At 43.1% G+C, this 15738-nt stretch overlaps 1 protein-coding gene across 5 annotated transcripts in view; it reads left to right on the top strand.

Moving 5' to 3' along the window:
* TRAF3 (TNF receptor associated factor 3) overlaps nt 1–15738 on the top strand; it is a 124647-nt gene that overhangs the window by 80615 nt on the left and 28294 nt on the right. For 4 of the 5 annotated variants that reach the window (XM_053602486.1, XM_053602483.1, XM_053602482.1 and 1 more), the window contains 5 exons: nt 3447–3662; nt 5851–6112; nt 8312–8363; nt 11012–11116; nt 12590–12757. In XM_053602486.1, coding sequence (XP_053458461.1) covers nt 5868–6112; nt 8312–8363; nt 11012–11116; nt 12590–12757 — 570 coding nt within the window. In that variant the 5' untranslated portion in view covers nt 3447–3662; nt 5851–5867. The remainder of the gene's footprint in view (nt 1–3446; nt 3663–5850; nt 6113–8311; nt 8364–11011; nt 11117–12589; nt 12758–15738) is intronic. The other variant, XM_053602485.1, reaches the window with a different exon arrangement.

The following is a 15738-nucleotide window of genomic DNA, read 5'->3' as shown; positions in this document are numbered from 1 at the left end:
TCAGCTCTGAGTCTCTTCTGTGATGATAGTCCAATCCCATTTCTCCTCTATAGGCATGTAACAGTACTGTGTCTGCTGGCCTCTTTCTTCTCTTACTGTGTGAGAAATGGAATTATGCCACAAGTGCAACCCAGGAAGCCCTGGATCGCCCCATAGGAGAGGTAGTCATTTCCTGTTCTGAAGATTCTGCAGCTCCTTGTATCTTTGGGTTGATGTTTGCCATGTTCTGCTGCTCATCACAGTTACTGACCCTAGGGTGCTCCTTATTCACCTCGCTCATGACTCCCTTAAAGTTCTCTAAGGACTGGGACAGTCTCCTTTCTCTGTGTCCCCTAATGTACTAGGCACAGAACCATATACGTTGTAGGTGCTCAGTGAAGGCATTGAAATAACAGGCAGTTGTTTGGGCAAGAAGCTGTCGCAGAATCTGCTCAGTGTGGTGCAAAAGGGCCTGATGGGGGCGTTGAAACATTCATGCCTGTGCCCTGCTCCCAGCTCCCTTGGGTACAGGCACCCACAGGGAAGCCCTGGCACTGGACAACAGCATACTCTAGCAAACACTGTAGCATACTCTAGAAAACACTGTTGAGACTGTAATAAAGTGGGAAAAATACTCAGGCTGTTGTCCTCTAAAATAATATCAGTTTAATAGTTTACTTGTCACTGGAGGAAATATAGACATTGACACAAATTTTTTTAAAAGGCAAATTGGCAGTTATTATAATATTTTAAAATACACAGCATCTTTGATCCAACAGTTCTATTAGTATATGCCTATCAGTATATAGAAAGATACATATATAGGAATGTGTACTTCAAAATTGTCCATAATAACAGAACAGCTTAACTCTCAGTCAGTAGAACTGGTCATATAAATTATGGTGAGCCATATAATAGAGTGCTATGCATCCCCCAAAAATATTAAGATAGATTTTTATATGCTGGTATGGAAAATTCTTCAGGATACATTGTTGGTAACAAAAGAAAACTGTAGCTTAATTTGCATGTTTGACCATTTGTGTGTAGAAAAAAATGTATTTTCTTCTGTGTGCATTGGCCATTTCTGGATGTCTGTGCAAACATCAGAAGGGGTTGTCTACTTCTGGGTAGTTGCATGTGGTGAGATCTGCTACTTGTTTTCTTTATTTCATATCCATGTGTCTTCTCTGAGCCCATGTACTATTATAGTAAAATGGAAATCTCTGGCCCTTCATTTATCAGGTGTCATTCACAGCAGCTGACACGATACAGTTTCTGTTTTAAAGTGTCACATTTTGGCTCAGCACCCATAGCACAGTGGTTATGTCACCAGCCACATACACCAAGGGTGGCAGGTTCGAACACAGCCCAGGCCAGCTAAACAACTGCAACAACAACAACAAAAAAAATAGCTGCGCATTGTGGCAGGTGCCTGTGGTCCCAGCTACTTGGGAGGGTGATGCAAGAGAATCGCTTAAGCCCAAGAGTTGGAGGTTGCTTTGAGCTGTGACACCACGGCACTCTACCAAGGGCAACATAGTGAGCCTGTGTCTCAAAAAAAAAAAGTGTCACATTTTGAAGAATGTGGCTCTCTCTCTCTCTCTCTCTCTCTATATATATATATATATATCACAAGTTAACCAAACCTAAATAGAACCATTTTGAATAGTAGCTTTATAGTATTCTTTGTTTAGATTTCAAATTGAGATACAAGTCACATACCGTAAAATTTACCCCTTTAAAGTATTCAGTGATTTTTAGTCTATTCACAGGGTTGTGCAGCTGTCATCACTTTGTAATTCCAGAACATTCTCATCACTCTAATAAGAAATCTTGTACCCATAACAGTCATTTCTCCCCATTCCTCATCTCCTAGGCCCTGATAACCACTAATTAACTTTCTGTCTCTATGGATTTGCCTGTTCTTGACAGTTCATCCTTAGATAGTTTTTTTTTTTTAGAGACAGAGTCTCACTGTACCGCCCTTGGGTAGAGTGCCGTGGCGTCACACGGCTCAGGGCAACCTCTTAACTCTTGGGCTTACGCCATTCTCTTGCCTCAGCGCCCCGAGCAGCTGGGACTACAGGCGCCCGCCACAACACCCGGCTATTTTTTGTTGCGGTTTGGCCGGGGCTGGGTTTGAACCCGCCACCCTCGGCATATGGGGCTGGCGCCCTACTCACTGAGCCACAGGCGCCGCCCCCTTAGATAGTTTTTTATGCTTATTTCCCCTCACTAGTAAATAATAGGGTAGAAAAGGTCTGATTTTTTTTTTTTTTTTTGCTCCTATTGTCTAAGCGCTGTGGGGCCTCTTCTCTTCTCTGAAGGCTTGTTCTCTCAGTCATGACTTAGCAGAAATGAGCTGTGCATGGGGCAGAATGCCCAGGGACCTGAGTGGGGCTGTAACAGAACCCTATTAGCTCACGTGCAGAAATACCCACATCAGGGCTCCACATCACGGAGTAAATCTTGATGGACCTACTGGTTTCAGGCTTTCGTGTACCTTCAGGACAAGAATGCTGTAAGGTTTTTCATGTATATGGTTGGAATACCCTTTGCATCTGTCCACTTCTTTTCAATCTTCTATAAAAACAAATGATCTGAAGCTCTGTCTTTACTTGTTTATATACAGTATGACATATTATAAGGATATGAACATGCATTGTTTATCATCACCTTAATCCTAAATATATTGCCCCGCATATTGAAAGTAGGAATTCGCCTCCCAAGCACCAAGAGTGTTTCATCAAAAACTGTTCATGAACACACACAGCTTCCTAAACACTATAGGATAAAATACTAAACTGAAGTTATAAGTAGCTTATAATCTAAGCAGGGTTCTTCAGGGCACAAAGTTGTAAGATCAGCTCCAAAAGCTGAAAAGTTGCTTCTGGAAGAAGTGGTTTGTCACAGAAATACATTTTGGTCTGAGTGGTTTCATCTTTCTGTTTATTTGTTAACTCAACAAACGTGTATGGAGCATTTGTGCTGCCAAGCACTATCCTAGGACCTGGGGTTTGTCACTTGACAAAACAAATCATAATTGTATCCATAGGAAGCTTTCTTCTGAAGGGAGGGAGACAATAAATCATAAATACGCAGTCTTAATGCCAGGAAATTCTATGAAAAAAGCTCAGTGCAGGCTAGGGTGGCCTCCTTAAGAAAGTGGGGGCCCAGCCTGCATATGTCTGGCAAGCTCCGCAGAGGCGGGGCTGGAATGGGGGCTAACATAGAGTAGGCAGGGCTGGTGAGCACTGCAGACAGGCACCGTGACCACTGGGTGCCTTTCCTGCTAAGCTGGGAAAGATGAGTTAGCATCCTAATGGACGAGATTCTGATCAGCAGATTTGTAAACAAAGAGTCATGGTTTCTCAGGTCATTTTAATAACTTTTTTTGTTTTCACAAATAAGTGAATTTTCTATGAGGCTCCCACATTTTGCCACAGTAATGTTCTATTTTATTAAAGCTAACTCAAGTGTGGCTAGAACACCAATTCATCAGTCTGTCAAATGTTCTGCTGCCGGCGTTTGTTCCTATTCGTCCCTGACTGTGAACCACTCATAAGGGCAGCAAGAGGCGCAAGAACAGGGCTTGGAAGGAGCAACTCCACCTGGCCCACTGGATACCTGCCTCCCAGGACGCCCAGGATCTCAGGAGTAGAAAGAATTTGGCACTTTCTTTTGTAAGTAGCAAAACTAGATGGATTGGGCAGGCACACAGTGTATTTTTAAGGGAGCTGGTGAGTTTTGAAAGAAAGTTCCTCTGTCTATTCATTAGCTGCATTATCATATTGTGGGAAAGGATGGAAGAGGCATGAGAAAAGAACATGCGTATGAGAAAAATTCTACAGCATAGAGGTGACTTGTGTCAGGCATTTGGGCAGAAGGTCTTCCCTGAGGTTTCTGAAACCCCCTCCCCCCTTCCCAGACCCTCACTTCCTTACCAGGGAACATGGGTACAAGCTGGACAGGGCTGGTGTAGAGGTTCAGCCTGAAAGAGAGGAGAGGTGTTCTTAGTAGATCTGCCCAGCAGAGGCCTAGTTGAGAGGGGTTGTAAGGAACTAGGCAGAAACTTTCCCAAGAAAGTTCACTGTGTACAAGTTAGCCTTGACACTGTCCCAGATTCAAAATGGGAGGCTGAAGCCAGAGGATTACTTGAGCCCAGGAGTTTAAATCTGTGCTATGCAATGATCATGGGTGTGGGTAACCACTGCACTCCAGACCCCACCTCTTAAAACAAGTACTCATGGGCTGGGCGCAGTGGCTCATGCCTGTAATCCTAGCATTCTGGGAGGCTGAGGTGGGTCGATTGCTTGAGCTCACGAATTCGAGACCAGCCTGAGCAAGAATGAGACTTGCTCTCTAAAAAGTAACTGAGCGTTGTGGCAGGCACTTGTAGTCCCAGCTACTCAGGAGGCTGACTCAAGAGGATCACTTGAGCCCAAGAGTTTGAGGTTGCTGTGAGCTGTAATGACACAGCACTCTACCGAGGGCACAAAGTGAGACTCTTTTCCAAAAAAAGAAAAAAAAAGTACTAACTCATTATATAATATCCAGAAAATAAAGAAAAACCAGCCTTTATACCATTATCTAGAAACATTTAATTTGTGCTTTAGGTTAAGTGTTAGCAAATATTTAGGACGATTAGTCAGTTCATTAGTGTATATTTAATGCATGGTATAATTTTTATTAAAGCTAATGTTTCTTCAGAAACTTTATTTAGCTCCTTTATATTCTTTTTTTTTTTTTTTTTTTTGTAGAGACAAAGTCTCACTTTATGGCCCTCGGTAGAGTGCCGTGGCCTCACACAGCTCACAGCAACCTCCAACTCCTGGGCTTAAGCGATTCTCTTGCCTCAGCCTCCCAAGTAGCTGGGACAGCTCCTTTATATTCTTGTTTTCATTTACTTGATCTCAAGGTCTCAGCTGGCAGAGCTGCTCAGGCTGAAATCTTGGTGGCTTATTTCTAGGAGCTGCTTACTTTTACCTGTTGATGGTCACTTGCCAGTGGGAAGCAAATGCCTTTGCAGAATAACTTGTAACCTGCAGTGGGAGAGCTGCCCAGATGAGAGCACAGGAGAACCCATCCAATTCCATGTCTCCCTGCCAACCCTGTCCCTGGGCACCATGGTATCTACCTGAACCTGAGATGCCTCAGATACAAAGGGGAGCCAGACCTCTATCAGATGCTCCTCACAGGCTTGTGAAGGTGCCCTCTAGGTTCATGGCAGGCCTACCCCAAGGTTCTGCAGTGAGGAGTTCTGGGTCAGGGTGTTCCAGGGTTGGTAAAATGAGGGTGGATATCAGAAACCAAATGCCTCAGGTACTGTGGGCACACTTTCATGGGGTTTTGACCATGTAAAGAGTAGTGCTTATGGTCTGGAAGCATGTCAGTTGCAGTTAAGTGCTACTGTTAAACACTGGTTCTGACCACAGACCCGACTACAGTCAAAACTTTGACAGGACCGCCTGAATCATCTTGTCTTCCAGCAGAAGTTAAATAAAATTGGCTTGGAATGGTTGTTGCTTTGGCCAGAATAATCAGAACAACGGATAGAATTTGATTTCTTGACACAGCAGGGTATTATGTGAATTCTAAAGAACTTTGAAAATACAATTTTGTTAGGTATACCCCTTAGGAAGTTTTTTTGGATGGCAATGTTAATAATGGTGTTTAGGTAAAGTAGAAAGGAGGGAAACATATTTAATCATACTTTGTTCCCATCACAAATTAAAGTTGGGAAAGATTCTTGTGTGTTACTTAAAACACCGTATCTCTCAGGCACTTCTGCTTTCTCAGCAGTGTGTTACTTCCTCGAATGATACAATGTGATGGCACTCTATTCTCTTACCATTTTTTTTTCCCCAACAGAATTTCTCTTTCCTAAAATGGAGTCAAGTAAAAAGATGGACTCCCCTGGCACATTGCAGACTAACCCACCACTAAAACTCCACCCGGACCGCAGCTCTGGGACATCAGTTTTTGTCCCGGAACAAGGAGGTTACAAAGAAAAGTTTGTGAAGGCAGTGGAGGACAAGTACAAGTGTGAGAAGTGCCACCTGGTGCTGTGCAACCCGAAGCAGACTGAGTGTGGACACCGGTTCTGTGAGACCTGTATGGCTGCCTTGCTGAGGTAGGCACCCACTCAGACTTGCTGTGGACAAGCTGGCTCAAGCCAGTTGTCCTCGCTCTCTCACTCATTGGTTTATTTCTTTAAAATATAAACCTCTAAAGATTCAAAGCCCTAAATAAGACCTCTTTGCCTCCTTGCCTGGCAGTGGAGGCCTGTTCTCTGTTTATGGGAATGTATCCTGCTTTGTAAGCGTTCCTGTTCTATAAACCTACCTTTCTCTTCCTCAATAAACTTTGTTTCACGCTTGCCTTAAAAAAAGAAAAAGGAAAAAAAGCCTTAAATAAGTACATAAAGTCTCAGATCCCAGCTTGTGAATTATTTATGGAAATACACTAGTTTCCCTCTGTGTCTCTGGCCCAAGGCCAGGCCTGCCCCATGTCTTCCCATACTGTAAACTTCTGTTCCTCTCTTCTGTGTCACCCTGATGGTGTTGCCCACTCTGTCCAGAAAGCCTCAGTATCCCTTGGATGTGTTGCTAGGGTTTTCTCAAGGAGCTCACAGTTCTGTGGACGAGTCACACACAAATGATGAAGGGATCATGAAAGAGCAGTACACTGATGTACACAGGTGCTGCTGAGGGTCATCATGAAGGACTGGGCAAGTCCCTTCCTGAGCAGAAGTCCAATCTGTGCATGCTTATGTAACAAGTATGCAAGGAAGGTGCACTAAGCCTGTGGAAGCCTTATCAGCTGAGCATCGATGCCATTGTGTGATCACAAAGGCAGGCTGGAGTTTACAGCAGAAGTACCACTGCCAAGACAGCATTTGTACTTATCCCAGTTATTTTGTATATTCTGGGCATTGTGCTGGGCACTGGATTTAATTGCAGGATCCTCTCAGTTATTGTTGCCAGGGTACCTTGACCTAGGAAAGACTGCCAGCTCCTCTCCCTGGCTTGCTATTTAGCCTGGGCTGACCCAAACCCCAGACCAAGTGCAGCAGCCAGCCTCCCCCTTGTCATCCACTGTTACCCTTGCCCTCCTCTCAGACTTCACTGTGTGGTCTTACCCACTTATCCCAAACAGTCAATTCACCTTTGCCCACTTGTGGGTGGACCAGGGCTTGAGTTGAGCTTAGTAACAGTGCAGAAAACTCTGATTTCCTATAACACAAGAATCTGGACCGCATCTCTGGGCCTGGTAGAGGCCTACTCCTCGGGCAGAAACTGGACCCTGGGTGTATGGTGGACCTGTGGGGAGGAATGGCCTCCAAGGGAGGGAGGCTGGCCCCCCTGTGCAAGTGGAATTGACCTTTTCCCTTTTTTTTCTTTTTTTTTGAGACAGAATTTCACTATGTGCCCTCAGTAGAATGCTGTGGCATCACAGCTTACAGCAACCTCAAACTCTTGGGCTTAAGCGGTTCTCTTGCCTTCACCTCCCAAGTAGCTGTACCCACCACAACACCCGGCTATTTTTTGTTGTTGTTGTAGTTGTCATTGTTTGGCAGGCCCAGGCTGGGTTCGAACTTGCCAGCCCTGGTGTATGTGACTGGCGCCCTAGCCCCTGAGCTACAGGTGCCACCCTGGAATTGACCTTTCAATGTATAAATAGCTTATGGAGAAAGGACTGGCTGTTTTTAAAAAGCAGGAGCATTTAAAATCTCTCCTAATAAACTGTGAATTCTCCATAAGCTATTTATACATTGAAAGGTCAGTTCCAGGGTGGCACCTGTAGCTCAGGGGCTAGGGCGCCAGTCACATACACCAGGGCTGGCAAGTTCGAACCCAGCCTGGGCCTGCCAAACAATGACAACTACAACAACAAAAAATAGCCGGGTGTTGTGGTGGGCACAGCTACTTGGGAGGCGGAGGCAAGAGCTGGCTGTTTTTAAAAAGCAGGAGCATTTAAAATCTCTCCTAATAAACTGTGAATGCTCACACTGAAGAGCTGCTCTGCAGATAACTAGTTTTGGTTTCTGAAATAAAATCTCACTTTTACCTTAATTGAAAGGGGCTTTCCAAACGGGACTGAACTAAACTGTTCTACTCGATAACTTCCTTTTGAAAAATTACCATTAAAAAAATGCAGCCCTTTTTTCCTGTGGTTCATGTTTGAACCAAATTCACCACGGCACCCTGAAGCTCAACTGGTTGCTGTAAGCTGCAGAGTAAATTGTACGGGACAGTATGTGGTTCTATCTGCTGAGTTCTGGTAAGAAAAGGACTTCACTCTAATGTAGTCATTATGTGTTTCCCCTCAGCTCCTCAAGTCCAAAATGTACAGCGTGTCAAGAAAGCATCATTAAAGATAAGGTATTCTGGGGTTTTTAATAAGTCATTTTTCAAATGTTTTAAGCTGGCTTAATCTTCACACCCAGTTTGCACTCAGCACTCTGGTGCTCAGTTTTTCCTTGGTTTTGATGGCTGATGTAGCAGGCTTTGAGGCAGGTCACTGTATCCTGTAAGCACTTGGATAGACAGCAGGGTCAAGTCCACTCAGTTGCTTCTCTACAGCATGAGCTCTGTGAGGTTCTTCACCCTCTGGAGGTGATGTGAAGTGTCCAAGATGGCTGTTAATGGCGAGGCTATTCTGGTTGGGTCACTTTTGTCACTGTGGGTCTTTATCCCACACAGCTGATGTTCACTCAGCTCTTACACTAGGTTTTAGCTTTAGATATGTGCTAATTTGAGGGTTTCATTTGAATTTGTTCTCCCTTGCTCTCCCACCACCTGTAATATCTTGAAGTCATTAAATTTCAAGTGGGATTAGTCCCTTTTGTTCCCCACATGGTATGTGCACCAGTGAGAGCCTGTGGGTGTCACCACACACTCAGCATGAGCTTCTGAAAATTAACCTACCAGCTTCTCTCCTGGGGCCCAGTTCCCTCTCTTGGCATCTCTGACAGGTGGTCATCCATGTGCTGCTAAACCTTGCCAGGCTTGTTTGAAACAACTCATTCTTAAAATATTTAAAATATCAATGAAAAATGTATTGTTCTAATATTTTGATTAATGAACCTAACAACTTTTTTAATGTAGGTCATTAAATTGTCGAATAAAAATTATTCCTCTGGGGTTTTCCTATCTAAAGCTCTTTGCTGGTTAGAACAACCCAGCCTTTGTGCTGGTACAGTGTACTCCTGGGCTGTGTGCTTCTGATATAACCTGCTCTGGAAGGGTTAGATAAAGAATTGGTCATGTGTCCATGTACCTTTTCTTCTTTAACATTTACCTGCTATTATTATTCTTAAGAAAAATCTAATCACTCAGGTCTACTCCTTACCTTAACAAATGCCCTGCTGACTTGTTAACATGTGTCTAACAATTGTGACTGAGAGAGATGGTTGGAACAATGGGCTAAGTTGATTTTTTTTAGTATCTTTGTTTAATTGTTCAAAATGATTGTCCCTGTTTTTGAATGACATTAGTAGTTGAAACACTAGTTTTTTTGAAGAATCATTAACGAAATGGGTTAAAACTATGGATCCTCATGGGAAGAGGAGAGCTGTTTGGGCCCTAGGTGACCAACATACACCCCACACAAGATCTCCAAGGGATGTGGGGCAACCAGTCTTCATCTGTAAAGAGGGGACATTTGAAGTACATAATGTGAGACCCTTTTCAACTCTAAAATTGTGTGTGTTTGTTATTCTGGTGTTTTCAGTCAAGGTATTTTTATCAGTAAGTTTAAACTAAAATGACTTTAAGAAACTTAAACAAACAGACAAAAAAGACAGCCTGTTGGGCGGCGCCTGTGGCTCAGTCGGTAAGGCGCCGGCCCCATATACCAAGGGTGGCGGGTTCAAACCCGGCCCCGGCCAAACTGCAACCAAAAAATAGCCGGGCGTTGTGGCGGGCGCCTGCAGTCCCAGCTACTCGGGAGGCTGAGGCAAGAGAATCGCTTAAGCCCAGGAGTTGGAGGTTGCTGTGAGCCGTGTGAGGCCACGGCACTCTACCGAGGGCCATAAAGTGAGACTGTCTCTACAAAAAAAAAAAAAAAAGACAGCCTGTTTCTTACTGGTTAGAAATATCTGTTCTGTTGATGCTGGTCCCTTAAGTCATGATCTTTTAAAAAAGTAAAGGATTAGCTTTGACTAATCCAAACTAATTTATTTTTAACTCTTAATAGCTATTGATTCTATTTCTTTGCCAAGGTAAGGAAGGCATATTAAACTCTCTTTTTTCCATTATTACTGAGTGTTAACAGGTGGGAGTTTCTTAGAAATGCCTGAGGAATAAGATGTTACAGATTGTATTGTTAGAATGATAATATTTGTTTTCTAAGGGAAAAATAAAATTAAAGGCAAGAATGTTTTTCATTTTCAAGGGGAAATGTTTTCATTACTAGATTAGCCTCAGTCTTTGTGATACATATTTAAGAGTTTTTTTTCCCAATAGTAGGCTAATATTATACTTCCTTTTTAGTGAAAAATAAGTTAGCATAACCTTAGAAGGAACAAAAAGAAAGTTTTACATATTATCCTCCAAATAAGATCTCTTACAGTAGTTTGTCCATTTCCCTACAAGTTATCTAAAAAGTGTGTAGAGTTGTATCAGATTCTGCCTTTGTCCTCTGATAGGGAGGCGTGGCTATCTTCTCAGTGCTGGCTCTTAGAAGTCTCTAAGAGTCTTGAGTATGAACTTGGTCTTCCTCTGTCCCCATCCTGAGATTATGTCAAAGTATGGAAAATGTTTATATTCTCCAGAGTGATCTTTATTCAATATAATTCATTTTCTAACAAAAGATAAGAGTTAAGGTTATGTTATTTAAATTGTGTCTCCTAATGAGGGCAGCTTTTTCATTCTGTTTGTAGAAATTAAGATGGTCATTAATGCTTTCTGAGGTTAACTTATGAGTAGTTCTCTTGATTTTATTTAAAGTGGTTTTACCTTATCCAAAGTAGCAGCATGTGGAGATAAAGAAAGATTAATCCTCTAAAATAATGATCTTTCAATTTCAGGTGTTTAAGGATAATTGTTGCAAGAGAGAGATTCTGGCTCTTCAGATCTATTGTCGGAATGAAAGCAGAGGTTGTACAGAACAATTAACACTGGGACATCTGTTGGTAAGTACCAAAGTAGCACTGGAGGCTTCTACATTAAGGAACAGAGCTCCTTACCATGCCCAGCAGAGTGGCTGGTTATTGTAGTATAGTACCATGAGACCATATTTACATTAGATTTTCCAAGTACAACCAAACATGGAGTAGTCAAAAATGCTTGAGTATAACATGTTACTTTTATGACACAATTGACAGAATTGTCAACTTTTTTGTTTTATTTTTTTGCGACAGTCTTACTTTGTCGCCCTGGGTAGAGTGCCTTGGCATCATAGCTCACAGCAACCTCAAACTCTTGGGCTTAAGTAATCCTCTTGCCTCAGTCTCCCAAATAACTGAGTCTACAAGCATGTGCCACTACACCCAGCTAGTTTTTCTTTTTCTTTTTTTTTTTTTTTTTTTGTAGAGACAGAGTCTCACTGTACCGCCCTTGGTAGAGTGCCGTGGCGTCACCCGGCTCACAGCAACCTCTAACTCCTGAGCTTACGCGATTCTCTTGCCTCAGCCTCCCGAGCAGCTGGGACTACAGGCGCCTGCCACAACGCCCGGCTATTTTTTTGTTGCAGTTTGGCCGGGGCTGGGCTTGAACCCGCCACCCTCGGCATATGGGGCCGGCGCCCCACCCGCTGAGCCACAGGTGCCGCCCAGTTTTTCTTTTTCTTTTTTTGTGAGCCAGGGTCTTGCTCTTGCTCAGGCTGGTCTTGAACTCCTGAGCTCAAACAGTGTGCTTGCCTTGGCCTCTGCCTAATCTCAGAGTGCTAGGATTACAGATGTGAACCACTGCACTTGGCCTTGTCAACTGGGTTTTAAATACTCTATTTAGAATAGAGAGAAATCTGAACTGGATTTAATTTTGGAAGACCCATTAAAACCTTTTTTTTAAGACAGAGTCTCACTGTGTCGCCCTCAGTAGAGTGCTGTTGTGTCACAGCTCACAGCAACCTCAAACTCTTGGGCTTAAGCAATTCTCTTGCCTCAGCCTCCCGAGTAACTGGGACTACAGACACCCACCACAACGCTATGGTTTTTTTTGGTTGCAGTTGTTGTTTAGCAGGTCTGGCCCAGGCTCAAACACGCCAGCTTCAGTGTATGTGGCCGGCGCCCTACCCACTGAGCTACGGGCACCAAGCCCCATTAAAACCTTTTCACCGTAAGGTTCTAGTTCTTTTGGTTAGTACCATATTTTATCCTAGAAGGATATTTGAATTAGAATAAAACAAAGTTCTTAACAGATAGTCATCTATTTATCTAGCAGCGACAGTTGACTTAATTCTTCAGCACTATAGTTTGAGTAATCACAGAACAGAATATGAAATTCAGTGTCTCCTGGCATTTTTATTACTCTTTCCTCTGAAAAACTGTCTAATAACAAGTTAGAAACATTTCTGTAAGATTTTACTTCATAGAGTTTAGAATCTGGTATTTCAGGCTGAATTTTTTTTCTTGATTTTTAAGAACTTTTAATGGTTTGTCTTACAGGTGCATTTAAAAAATGATTGCCAGTTTGAGGAGCTTTCATGTGTGCGTGCTGACTGCAAAGAAAAAGTCTTAAGAAAAGACCTGCGTGATCACGTAGAAAAGGCTTGTAAATACCGGGAGGCCACGTGCAGTCACTGCAAAAGTCAAGTCCCCATGATCACATTGCAGGTGCAGTACCTTCCTGTTTTGCCTGCCTTCTGCTTACTTCAGATGTGATTGCTCTGCAGTACCACTTTCCAAATGACTATTCTAACAGGAATAAAGAAAAAAGATAGGCATAAATAGCAATTTTCATCTAACTTTATTTCAGAGTTAGGCTTTATTTGTTTTGCCTATTTTATGTAATTAATATTTTCCATTGCCTTGATTAGCATTTGAGGTGTCAAAGAAATAAAGAATATTATTCAAAAAAGGTAGAATTTTTACCTTGTTCCAGGGAATGGCCTCAAAATTTTGATGGATTGCGTGATCTTTTTACAGCTCTATGACATAATCATCATTTACAGTTATCTTGCAGCATTGAAATGCAGCTGTCTATTCTGGGAGAGATGAGAACTTAGAATGTTTTCATACCTCAGTTATTTTGGCATGGTTCTATGTTGTGTGTGTGTGTGTGTGTGTTATTTTCATATCACTTTTGTGTAAATTAAAGAGGAAAGCAGAGCTGTTGAGGGTGAAGGATAAACTTTTAAAATAGTCCATTCATTGAACATTTACTAATTTGCTAGACACCATTCCAGGAGCTGGGGATTCAGTGGTGGAGATTCACTTTGTAGTGGGAAGAGATAAACAACAAACATATAGTGCTATGTAGTAATAAGTCCTGTGGAGAAAAAGTCAGCTGACATCAAGGGAAAAGTGATCAGGACAGGCTTCTCAAAGACAGGCCAGATAGTGTGATAGCATGTAGACTCTGAGGTGGAGCCACCTTGGCCATGGATTTCAGAAACTGTGAGAAACATGGGTGAGATGCAAAGGTGGTGGAGCAGGGGTGTCAGGCAGGCAAGAGGAGAATGCTAGGCCAGGTGGTGGTGCTGGGGGAGGGGCCGTGGTACTGGGTGCACCTGAGGGTGGAGAGAGAGGATTGGCTTGTGGCTAGAATGTGGGGTATGAAGGAAAGATGAAACTAGCACTTGTGATGAACCGGGGCATCTTGCCAAGGTGGGGCTCAGGTTAGGGTAACAGGCTCGTGGGGAGAACAGGCATAGGAAATAGTCCAGGCTGTAGATACATGTGAACTGATGTCCTTGGGGCCTTAGGACTTGAGGGAAGAACCAACATTCACAAAGTCCTGGGCACGTGCTGTCTGGACTTGGCAGCATGGTGGCTAAAGGGAAGAGACCATGGAAATGCAGCCAGGGTGTGAGGGCCACTGTTGAATTCATGGCAGATATTCTGGAGCTCTTAATGACTAACATCTAGAGAAAAATTTCTTTACTTTTCTTGATGAAGTGAGACATATTTACCTTCCTATAACTTTTTTTTTTTTTTGTAGAGACAGAGTCTCACCTTATCGCCCTCGGTAGAGTGCCGTGGCCTTACACAGCTCACAGCAACCTCCAAATCCTTGGGCTTAGGCGATTCTCTTGACTCAGCCTCCCAAGTAGCTGGGACTACAGGCGCCCGCCATAACGCCTGGCTATTTTTTTTGTTGTTGTTGTTGCAGTTTGGCCAGGGCTGGGTTTGAACCCGCCACCCTCGGCATATGGGGCCGGCGCCCTACCGCTGAGCCACAGGCGCGCCCACCTTCCTATAACTTCTTGTGCCTGTGATTTTCTTCCATTGTGAAGTTGTTTTTATTTGCTTTGTTTTTTTTTGTATTGTCCTGTATACCTTTTCAGTTATTAAGAACCCTTAAGAACTATGCCCTCCCCTTTGAGAAATAGCAGTAGTATTTGTCTTGAACAAATCTAGTGAATGAGATATACCTAATGAACAATACTTACGCATGTTAGTATGTTGTATGTTGCTATCAAACTTAGACTGCTTCTTGTAAAAATAATTACATTTATTTGCAGAATAGAATCCATTAATTAATTTTTGTTTGAGAAGGAATTGTAGAACATGTCATTAAATATTACGTAAGTGACTGACTGACTGAACAGCAGAAGGTCTAAGAGGCAGATTCTAAAACACTAGCATAGTACATGGATTCACAAAATGGCTCTGTGCTTGTTCGCAGAATGCAAACAAGAATAAATTGTGGTTTCCCTACTTCAGGGATAGAAAGTGCTGTGACTGTACCATGAATAATATGCAACGAAGAAGGACCAGTTAACTTATAGGAGGAGGGAAGAATTTGGGGAAGAGATGGCATTTGATTTGATCTAGGTCTTGAATTTTTCAACCAAACATGGGAGAAAGACAATAGGTGCTAAGGAATAGAATGATAATCAGCAAGTTTGGGACCTGCGTTGCACAGATAAATATTCCTTATAAATCTTGCTGTACTCTTGTGATGACAACTATTTTTACTGTCTTTTTTCAGGTGCGCGGGGTCTCACTCTGTCATGCTAGGTAGAGTGCAGAGATGTCATATAGCTCCCTACAGCCTCAATCTCCTGAGCTGAAGCAGTCTCCTTGCCTTAGCTTTTTGAGTAGCTAAGGACTATAGGCTCTTGCACCTGGCTAGTTTTTTCTATTTTTGGTAGAGGTGGAGTCTCATTCTTGCTCAAAGCTGGTCTTGAATTCCTGAGCTCGGACCATCCTCCTACCTCAGCTTCCCAGAGTACAGGATTATAGGTGTAAGCCACTGGGCCTGGCCCAGGAAAAGTATTTTTAAATGGTTTTAACAACATTGATGATAGAGTACCTCTTAAGGTGTATGTTGCTTTGCTTCAGGGCCTGTAGTTTTGTTGCAGTTTGGCTGGGGCTGGGTTCGAACCCACCGCCCTCGGTATAGGGGGCTGGCGCCCTACTCACTGTACCACAAGCGCCACCCCAGGGCCTGTAGTTTTAACAAGAATGTGTGTTGAGGGTTCTTACTGGGTGTCCCTTCCCTGGCTCCACAGAGGAGTTGCTCATGTGTTTGTTTTCATACTAGGTTTTGTGTCTTGTCCTGGGCCTCCTCTCTTTGTTGTGGCATGATTTGATTCCCAGCTTTCGTTCTTTCAACTCTAACTTACTTAGTCTTTTCTCCTCCCATCTTA

Source organism: Nycticebus coucang, chromosome 9 (genome assembly GCF_027406575.1).
Source record: "Nycticebus coucang isolate mNycCou1 chromosome 9, mNycCou1.pri, whole genome shotgun sequence".
In the NCBI taxonomy this organism is placed as follows: domain Eukaryota; kingdom Metazoa; phylum Chordata; class Mammalia; order Primates; family Lorisidae; genus Nycticebus; species Nycticebus coucang.
This window is presented reverse-complemented; position numbering and strand designations above follow the sequence as displayed.